At 36.9% G+C, this 11,007-nt stretch overlaps 1 protein-coding gene across 1 annotated transcript; it reads right to left on the reverse strand.

Moving 5' to 3' along the window:
* Positions 1 to 759: 759 nt before the first annotated feature.
* LOC134312493 (tripartite motif-containing protein 16-like) lies at positions 760 to 8,070 on the reverse strand. The gene is made up of 6 exons (XM_062994485.1): positions 7,462 to 8,070; positions 6,149 to 6,244; positions 4,770 to 5,003; positions 4,240 to 4,399; positions 3,878 to 3,937; positions 760 to 1,292 (listed from the first exon to the last, which is right to left on the reverse strand). Exons 1-6 carry the CDS (start codon positions 8,035 to 8,037, stop codon positions 760 to 762), a joined length of 1,659 nt encoding a protein of 552 aa, XP_062850555.1. The 5' UTR covers positions 8,038 to 8,070.
* Between the last annotated feature and the right edge of the window lie 2,937 nt (positions 8,071 to 11,007).

Raw genomic sequence — 11,007 nt, forward strand, 5'->3', positions numbered from 1 at the left:
CAATAAAGACCTGCAAGATCATATTTTTGTGTTATTATTTTAGGCGCATTATATTTGTCAATACGCTTGACAACACATTTTATGACAAATTAATGCAGAAAACCATAAAATTCCAAAAGGTTCACATACTTTTTCTTGCCACTGTATGCTTAGTTATGTACCCGTATTGTAAAGTGTTGCCAGTAATTCCTAGTTAGTAGTTAAAGAAAGCAGCACAAAACATTTCAATGGGCCACTATCTCAGTAATCAATACTTTAAAAAACTGTTATAAATACTTAGGGACTCCCCCTGCTCAACTTACATGGCTACGAAAACGGAAGGAAAAGGAACCCATTAACCCCCACGGCTCAGGTACTTTGACTCCCCAGGTTTGGCTGCCATTATGTTTGATATATGACAACTTAAGTACGACACAGCACACAGCACCCATTTCCAAGTCCTCAATTATCATTCTAAATGGTTGGTAGGATGGATTGGACATAAGCTCAGTTACAATGACAAATGGGGGCAATTATTTTTTACACAAGGGCAATTATTGTTGTATACTTTTTTTTAAACTGCAAGATTAATTTAAAGACATTAATTAAACGACAAAATCAGGAAGGGGTGACAGAACTGTATATATAGTAGCCTACTTAATAAATTAAAATAACAGAATTGTCTTAAAATGTTTTGTTTTAAAAAGAACGTCTTTACAGATGTATCACTGCCTCACATGAGATTCTAACATCACCCACATAGTTCAATAAATGTCAAAATTAAATGTAATCTGACAGTTTTACTTTTGATCCTGGATTAACCCAAAACCCCGGGTAGAGGGGCTGAGTGAACGTGGTCTGAACTCTGTGGAGGAGCTTCATTGTATCAGAGACGCTGTAGAAGGACAGAGTTCCTGCTCTGTAATCCACATACACTCCTATTCTAGAGGAACTCGGCATTATGGGAAATTCAGTTTCTTTGTTATTGTGCAGGAATGAAAAGCTGGATGGAGAGCAACACAAACTCCAGGACTGATCATTACATCCAAACCAACACTCATCATCACGTCCCTTCCTGCTGATGCTTTTATATGACACTGCTATATAAACCCAATAATTCCCACTCAGCTCAACCTCCCAGTAACAGCGTCCATTCACACTCTCTCCACACAGAACCTGGGAGTAATAATCAAATCTATCTGGATGATCAGGATATGACTGTTCTGTTTTACTGCAGGTCACCACTTTGTTCTCCTCAGACAGACGGAGGTTTTTATGTGCTGTGTTTGAATCCAACGTGAACTGACAGAAATCTGATGGAGGAAACACAACATAACACAACATAAAGGTGTGTGTGCTGGAGTCTCTGCTGTGTTCTATATACAGTGTATCACAAAAGTGAGTACACCCCTCACATTTCTGCAGATATTTAAGTATATATTTTCATGGGACAACACTGACAAAATGACACTTTGACACAATGAAAAGTAGTCTGTGTGCAGCTTATATAACAGTGTAAATTTATTCTTCCCTCAAAATAACTCAATATACAGCCATTAATGTCTAAACCACTGGCAACAAAAGTGAGTACACCCCTTAGTAAAAGTTCCTGAAGTGTCAATATTTTGTGTGGCCACCATTATTTCCCAGAACTGCCTTAACTCTCCTGGGCATGGAGTTTACCAGAGCTTCACAGGTTGCCACTGGAATGCTTTTCCACTCCTCCATGACGACATCCCGGAGCTGGCGGATATTCGAGACTTTGCGCTCCTCCACCTTCCGCTTGAGGATGCCCCAAAGATGTTCTATTGGGTTTAGGTCTGGAGACATGCTTGGCCAGTCCATCACCTTTACCCTCAGCCTCTTCAATAAACCAGTGGTCGTCTTAGAGGTGTGTTTGGGGTCATTATCATGCTGGAACACTGCCCTGCGACCCAGTTTCCGGAGGGAGGGGATCATGCTCTGCTTCAGTATTTCACAGTACATATTGGAGTTCATGTGTCCCTCAATGAAATGTAACTCCCCAACACCTGCTGCACTCATGCAGCACCAGACCATGGCATTCCCACCACCATGCTTGACTGTAGGCATGACACACTTATCTTTGTACTCCTCACCTGATTGCCGCCACACATGCTTGAGACCATCTGAACCAAACAAATTAATCTTGGTCTCATCAGACCATAGGACATGGTTCCAGTAATCCATGTCCTTTGTTGACATGTCTTCAGCAAACTGTTTGCGGGCTTTCTTGTGTAGAGACTTCAGAAGAGGCTTCCTTCTGGGGTGACAGCCATGCAGACCAATTTGATGTAGTGTGCGGCATATGGTCTGAGCACTGACAGGCTGACCCCCCACCTTTTCAATCTCTGCAGCAATGCTGACAGCACTCCTGCGCCTATCTTTCAAAGACAGCAGTTGAATGTGACGCTGAGCACGTGCACTCAGCTTCTTTGGACGACCAACGCGAGGTCTGTTCTGAGTGGACCCTGCTCTTTTAAAACGCTGGATGATCTTGGCCACTGTGCTGCAGCTCAGTTTCAGGGTGTTGGCAATCTTCTTGTAGCCTTGGCCATCTTCATGTAGCGCAACAATTCGTCTTTTAAGATCCTCAGAGAGTTCTTTGCCATGAGGTGCCATGTTGGAACGTCCAGTGACCAGTATGAGAGAGTGTGAGAGCTGTACTACTAAATTGAACACACCTGCTCCCTATGCACACCTGAGACCTAGTAACACTAACGAGTCACATGACATTTTGGAGGGAAAATGACAATCAGTGCTCAATTTGGACATTTAGGGGTGTAGTCTCTTAGGGGTGTACTGACTTTTGTTGCCGGTGGTTTAGACATTAATGGCTGTATATTGAGTTATTTTGAGGGAAGAATACATTTACACTGTTATATAAGCTGCACACAGACTACTTTTCATTGTGTCAAAGTGTCATTTTGTCAGTGTTGTCCCATGAAAAGATATACTTAAATATCTGCAGAAATGTGAGGGGTGTACTCACTTTTGTGATACACTGTATATTACAGTATTTTTAAAATTAGAGTCACATCCAATGATGTACTTGATTTCTGTAAGGGTTATTTTTTGTGATTGAATGATTGTTACATATAAACAAGCTGGGCACACATTAAAAATTGTGTACTGTATTGGTTCACATAACTGACTCACCCTTGTTTTCTTTTTTCTACTTTCTTTTTTTCTTTTCTAGTTTAACATTGAGAGAGAGAGGGATTGGGATTTCGAGACCCATTGCAGTTGACTGGTGGACTGAGTAGCTGGTTGGCTGGCCATGGTCACAGTTTCACCAAGCACATGAAGGTTTTGTATTGGCATAATCAATGTCATGTGCCCAAATTAAGGCAATTCTACATTAATAAGTGGGCCAAAATTTCTACACAGTGATGTAAAAGACATCTACAGTGATCTACAATCACCAGAAGCATTTAACATGTTTCGGGGTGCATTTACTTTTTTACATGCTTGATATACTGTAGGTGTTGCATAAAATTTTTCTTCAATAAATGAAGTTAAAATGAAGATGTATTGCATAAAATAGACAAAATTGGGAGAAGGCAAATATTTTTCACAGCACCGTATATGTTTGTGTGTGGGCGGCTAAGTAGGTAGCACTGTTGCCTCACAGCAAGAAGGTCCTGGATTTGATCCCCAGGTGGGGAGGTCAGAGTCCTTTCTGTGTGGAGTTTGCATGTTCTCCTCCGACAGTCCAAAGATGTTCAAGTGAGGTGAATTGGAAATTCTCAACCTTGTGAACTCATGAACCTTGTGTAATGAGTAACTACGTTTCTGTCATTAATGTAACCAAACAGTGTAAAACGTGACGTTAAAATCCTAATAAACAAACATGTTTGGAAGTTTGTGAGAAACTTACACTGTAGAAAATCTTCTCTGGTTTCAAGTTCAGGAGGTGAAATAATCTGAACGTCCTTCACTGCAGAAAGAGTTACAGTACAATCACTAATCACAGTAAATAAATATTAACATCAAAAAGTGTTGTGGGCATCATGGTGGTGCAGCTGGTAGAGTCTGTGCTACACAGCAATGTCTCAGGAACTTTGGTTTGATCCTTACTTCTGGTCACAGTCTGTGAGAAGTTTGGTATGTTCACCCAGTGTTGATAAATTAATAAAATGTTAGATGTAAAAACTTAATAACAGTGGATTTGTATGTTTTGTTTGATATTTGAGTACTGAGCATTTTGGAGACAATGAAACATTGAGGGCTTTAACTCACCTTCATCTGGTGTCTTCTCAAACTGCTCTTCCCAGAATTCTTCTACTTTCTCTCTCAGCTGATATACTGACTCTGTAACATCATCAAATGAGAGGAAAGGACTGATTGTGATGGCGGGTGATTCTGCAGATCCAGGAGGAGTCGAGAGAGACTGAAAACTCTACATCCAGATAAATAATGTTCACAGAGAAACAACAAGATGATGAAGAAACACAATCAGTGGACGACAGATTTCTCCAAATGACATTAACAGTTCTTCATGATCTCTGATATTAAAGTTACTTCCAGAAAAGTTGTTTATTTACTTTATTTTTACATTTGTATGTGACCAAAACACTAAACAATTCATTTTGTATATAGTAAGTGGTCCAATGGAAAACAGCACTGATTACCAATACCAGCCATTACTAATATTTGGTGATACATTTTATTAGTCAGACTAGTGCACCAAAAATATTTATATAATATTCTAACATTTTATCTAATAAAATCACCCACCTTTCCACCACTGTAGTTATTAGTGCTGTTACCTGGAGGAAATGGATGGGATCCTCTGTGTGTGAAAGCTCCTCCAGTTCAGCATCTTTCGTCTTAAGATCTACAATCTCCTCCACCAACTGCTTCAGGACGTTTTCAGCTTGACTGATTTCAGCTTTCTCTCGATCTCTGATCAGATCTTTCACCTCAGAGCATCTTCTGATAATAAAGTCGATCAGTTCAGTACAGATCATCTCAACGTTCTTCACTGCTGTCTGTGCAGAACGCTGTTAGAAGATTCAGAAAGAGGAAACGTTTCTCACTCAGATATTTTACTGAAGACTTAAGCTTTTTCCAGTAAAAGTATTTAGATTTTTAAATCCTGCTTTAAAAGTTTATTTAGATTTTAATGTATTTTCATATTGTATTGTTCTAATTGCACATTAGAGATGTAGTAAAGTGATTCCTAGTCTATGACACAACGGACATTCTGTTAAATTAATAGAAAAAGTTTTCCCACAATGGACCAAACTGAAATAGTAAGATTTACAATATATTCAGACCTCTAGTAATTGTCATTTGTCTTATTTTGTTTGTAGTCAACACATGTGTAAATAACTTGTGAAACACTTATTTTTATTTACAGGATAAATAGTTAAAAATCTTTTTAAAGGTCTATTAGTATGGTTGATTCTCTCCACAGTGTAAATCAAAATGAAGTCAGAGAACATTTAAATCAAGTTATGCCTCTAAGCATATGAAGCATGAATGATGAAAAATTTACTAAATTAAAACTATAGCCAAGTTAAAACTATACTGCCAAGGTCAGGCTCCCTTATTAACTTGGTTAATAAACTTAGCAGTAAAAGGTCAGACTGACAACTGTGACATGAAGAGTCACTCTGTCTTGGAAATTGAAATCACTGCATGTTAATGGTTTTAAATTTAGGAATGTTACTTAAAACACTTCAAGAGGCAGAATTCCTTGTGGTCTAATGAATCAAATCATTATTAATTTAATTCTGTGTGGATTAAATCTAGTGAGATCTTTACAACACCATCTATCCTGTGAAATGTGCTGGTGGTAGAATATAGTTATAGAAATTCTTGTCAACAGTAGGAACTTAGGGATTACTGTCCAGCATCAGTCACCAACCAAAATTTGAAGAAATTTGTAGTGATGCACAAAAACACTCCATTACTTTATGTTGAATTACCTCAGATACAACAAAAATATTAGTTGGATAAATATTTTATACATATTTTTATGTATATTAGATTTATTTCTTAGCTTTTTGTCTGATTCAAAAATTACAGTTGTATTGATACAAAATTCCAAGCTAAAACATTAAAATTATTATTAGTTTTTAGAACTGTAGAGTTTGGAAGAAAGTCTAACTGATCTTGAGAGCTTTTTGTTTATCAGACTTACCTTGTGAGACTCCACAGCGTTTATCAGCTCATTAAGTTCCTTCTCTTTGTTCTGGATTTTCTCCTGGAATTTCCTCTGGACCTCCAGCAGCTGCTTCTACACAGAATAATAATTCAATATTTACTTGTACTGTACTTGTACCAGCACCACACAAACAACAACATCAGTGTAAATGCTGATCTGCAACTGGGAAAACACCCCATAAATTACAGTGAGGGGGATTGAGTATGTAACGTGAACATGTAATGTACACACATATTCTCCATTGCAATAATTTAGCTTATTATGTTTAAAGAAAAAAAGAAGAAAAGGTCAGGCTATGCTATCACCTTTACCTTCTTCAGAAACTAGTAATACATTTTATTAATTAATCAATTTATTCATTCATTCATTCATTGTCTTATCTGTGTATCCAATTAGGGTCACGGGGGGGGGTGGGTTTGAGGTAAGCTGGAGCCTATCCCAGCTTTTCAATGGGCGCAAGGTACACAGTAACACTCTGGACAAGATGCCAGTCCATCGCAGGGCAGACAAACACACACACACACACACACACACACATAGGGAAATTCAGTGTCTCCAATTAACCTGACTGCATGTTGGATTGCATGTTGGAATGGTGGATTCACTGCAGTTGTCAAAGTTTAATTTATTTATATAGTGCTTTTTACAGTCGACATTGTCTCAAAGCAACTTTACAGAATCCAGGCTCATCAGACCAAAAAATCCTCTTGAGCAAGCCGAGGGCAACGGTTGTAACTTCTGGTGGCTGGTCAAGGCACTTGCACAAGAAATGTGGAGAATGTGGAGACTGGAGAGAGATGAGCAACTGTTGTTAAGCAATAACATGTGGTAATTGTTAACAGGGTGGGGACTTCAAAGACAAATAGGAGGTTTAAAGCCCAACACCCAATTTGTATTTTAATACCCCACAGTAGATGCTAGGTGTACCTGATATTTACATTTACATTTTCTGCATTTAGCAGACGCTATTATCCAAAGCGACTTACACTTGTGGCAGTATACAATTTAAGCAAATGAGAGTTAAGGGCCTTGCTCAAGGGCCCAATAGTGTTAACCTGGCAGTGGTGGAGTTTAACCGGCAACCTTCTGATTACTGGTCCAGTACTTTAACCACTAAAATACAACTGCTCTACACATATCATGTCACATATCATTACATATCTGTACAAAGTTAATGTATCCAACAAACTGTTCAGTGTGAGATTATAAAAACATAAAATGTTTGTAATAAAGCAGTAATCACATAAATTAGTTGTTACTTGTTAAAGAGAGCTGTATAATATTTGTACCTGTTTCTCAGTTCTTTCTGCTGCAGCTGATATTGTATCATGTCCTTTATGATCATCCATGGTGCACAACATGCAGATACACTGCTGATCAGTACGACAGTAAACCTCCAGCAGTTTATCATGCTGAGAGCAGATCTGATCCTGGAGTCGTCTGGAGGCTTTAACCAGCTTGTGCTTCTTAAAAGCAGGAGATTCATAGTGAGGCTGGAGGTGAGATTCACAGAAAGAGGCCAAACACACCAGACAGGATTTAACAGCTTTGTATTTTCTCCCAGTACAGAAATCACACTCCACATCTTCAGGTCCAGCAAGAGTATATTGGAATTTTGTCTCCTTCAGTTTCTCCACAACTTCAGCCAGAATGGTGTTTTTTCTCACAGCAGGTCTTGGAGTGAAGGTTTGTCTACACTGTGGACAGCTGTATATTCTCCAATTATCCTCCTGATCCCAGTGTTTATTGATACACACCAGACAAAAACTGTGCCCACAGAGAAGAGTTGCTGGGTCCTTCAGTGTGTCCAGACAGATTGAACAGCTGAACTGATCCTGAGCAACTGAAATATTTGCCTCAGCCATTTTTCTACATATAAACAGAAACACCAGTAAACACAACAAGTTATTTACAGCAGCTCAGACTTGACCTGTTTAGTTTGAGAATGTTTTAACTACATAAAGTAACAATACATCATAACAAACAGAACTGATATAAAATATAAGAAATATTGTATGATGCTGTATTTCATTTGTACTATATATGCTACATATATATGCTGATAGCTAATCAGAAATAACTAAAAGTACTCACTCACTTTTAATATTTTAATTACTGAAAATATTGTAATAAAATAATAACGACCTGGTGAGTGCAGCACTCCTTCGGGTGCACGGTTTCCTCCCATAGTCCAAAGATATGCAGTCAGGTTAATTGTAGATACTACCAGTGTTGGGGTAGTTACTCAAAAAAGTAATCGATTACTGATTACTTATTACTTAACTAAAATTGTAACAGGATTACTTTACTCAATACTTCTTTATTTATCATAAAATAAATACAGTAAAACGTCATGTGATTGGGGATATAAAACGCCAGTTATATTGTCTGTAATCTGTATTTTGTCAAATTTATGAGATGACTTGAGACATTTACCATAAAGCACCGGTATATTTACTGTGGTGGCTATATCACATGGACACAATTAAAAATATGTACACCATTTTTTTCAGGATTTTCGTCTCTTCGTCTGTATATAAATCACTGTCATGTGAAACACTGAACAGGAGCTTTGTCTTAAACAAGCATTGCAAGTGATTGGAAATCAAATGTAATTATCAATAATTTACTTTAATTAAAAAAATTATCCCATATGTTTATTTCACAGTATTGACATTTAAGATTTCTCCCTAAAATAATCATCATTAAAAGATGAATCAAATAAATGTGTATTTATTTAGTAGACCGTTCAGTCTATGGTTTTAAAAGGCTTTTTATTCTCAAATCTGTTTCCAAGCTCCATCTACTGAACCTAGACTTTACAAAAGAAATGTGGTTTAATACTGATATGTAGATTACGTGATAGAGCAGAGATCTAAGGGTTAGATGTATTTTCAGTCTGCAGTTTTTAAACATGTTTATTTGTTAATGTAAATGCTCGAGTATGCTGCAAAATCTGTAATGTACAACCTCTACTGTTTTGTTTACAATGGCTTGCAGTAGTTGTAGTTCATGATGTTCTCTTTAAGAAAAGCACAACCCAAGTTAGCCCACGAGGCTGAAGTTAGTTACTTATTCGCGGCTTCCGATTCGTTTGGTTACTTATTCTCAGCTTCTTATTTAGCGGCTGAAGTTGGTTCCTTATTCAAAGGGAGCGTTCGCCATGGATATTTGCTGCGCACTTCATATTTTACCGACATAAATCAACTAAATGAAGACGTGAACATAATTTTTTTGGCTGATTCTCATCGTGATATTGTCAATGTAAAAATGTGATTCAAATATAATTTAAATATTTACTTTGTAAAATATTTTTTCAATTCATTCTTTCAGGCTGCATTTCCACTGTAAGGAAAACCTATTTTTATTCAGAAGCATACTGGTGGCATAATTCAAGTCGGGCCAGACAAATAACAAAAAGTTGATTTTAGCCTGGCCCAAGTTCATTATATACCTAAAATCTAACTGCCAACATGGCACACTCAGCAATGGTGCACATGAAAATTGATTCAAATTAACTGGCAACATGCTACATCTAGTGCAATTTAAGATTGTATTTTAGAGACGTTTAAAAGCTATACTGAAGGCATTATTCATGCATAGACAGACAAACAATAAGTCCATCACGATCAGGTTTTTCCCTGTACAAAAATCTTGTTTTACACTGACCTGCTAATTGTGATTCCATTCATCAAAAATGTATTCCTCAAACTCAATTTCCATTGGTATTTTCAAAGCCTATTTCAGCATCTGGCCAGATCTAGCCCTCTTCTCTCAGGAAGGACAACTAATTTCATACCTCCAAATCTTGTGCAGAGGAATATTTTTTTTAATTCTCTTTGTAGGTTGAAACAAATGTGAAATATTTAATACATTGTTTATGTATCCTCTTTAATCATCTTGTTTTAGACAGAACGTTGTACCTCAACATGTTCTTACCTAGCATTGGGAAATTGTCTGGTAGTTATGGCTATTCTTTTTGATCGTTTTCTTTCCCTATACAACAATAGAAATAGCAAATGACCATTATTTAAATAAATTAAATTTAATAAATTAAATAAAATACCATTATTTCTTCTAAAGCAGGCTTTACACAGTTCAACTTTCCAGTAATTCTGGTTGCTTGAAACGTACCTTAAATTAAATTGCACTTTAATTTAAGACTGTAAAGCGCAATGTCAAGTTGCACAGAAATTATGCTACATGCAAGTAGTTGCATGAAAGTTTTACCATCCAAGAAACATCTAACCATCTTTACTCTTCACTCAAGTTCACTTCCTAAGTTGAGAGAGCAATATTCAAGAGAATATGACTAGCCAAGATAGTATAAAATGGAACATTATTTATCAAATACAGTATGCTACAAAATGTGCATCTTTATAAACATAGAACAGTCTACACATTACTTAGGCTTACACATTGCTTTATTTATATAAAATAATCAAGTTAACAAAATTTTAAAAAAAGAAGAACTAAATAAGATCAGTGCTAACCAAATTATCTATAGTAATACCTGCTAAGTCTTTAGTATAAAATAATATAGTCTTACATGATTTTTCATGTTACATGTTGACCTGGGTGCATGAATCTAAATCTTTTCACAGCAAACTCTAAGTTTCATTTTGTCTCTAACATTTTGCATAAAAAAATGCATATCTTCAATTTCTTTGAAAACAATTGAAAAATTCACAAGGATGTCAGCTCTGTCATCTTCATTGACAATCTCTTGCAAAGTGTGACATTTGTGAAGGGCCTCTTCTGCCTCATCTCTGGTCATGTATAGCAGTGGTGGTGGTGCAACCTCTCCCTTGAAATGGTGTTTGTTTTCATTGCAG

Source organism: Trichomycterus rosablanca, chromosome 4 (assembly GCF_030014385.1).
Source record: "Trichomycterus rosablanca isolate fTriRos1 chromosome 4, fTriRos1.hap1, whole genome shotgun sequence".
Taxonomy (NCBI): Eukaryota; Metazoa; Chordata; class Actinopteri; order Siluriformes; family Trichomycteridae; genus Trichomycterus; species Trichomycterus rosablanca.

Coding starts and splice junctions, on each gene's coding strand:
- LOC134312493 (XM_062994485.1), bottom strand. CDS start 8,037: ATGGCTGAGGCAAATATTTCAGTTGCTCAGGATCAGTTCAGCTGTTCA. Junction 4,400..4,769: donor ATCCCATCCATTTCCTCCAG/GTAACAGCACTA, acceptor ATCTGGATGTAG/AGTTTTCAGTCTCTCTCGAC. Junction 3,938..4,239: donor TGAGAAGACACCAGATGAAG/GTGAGTTAAAGC, acceptor CTCTTTCTGCAG/TGAAGGACGTTCAGATTATT.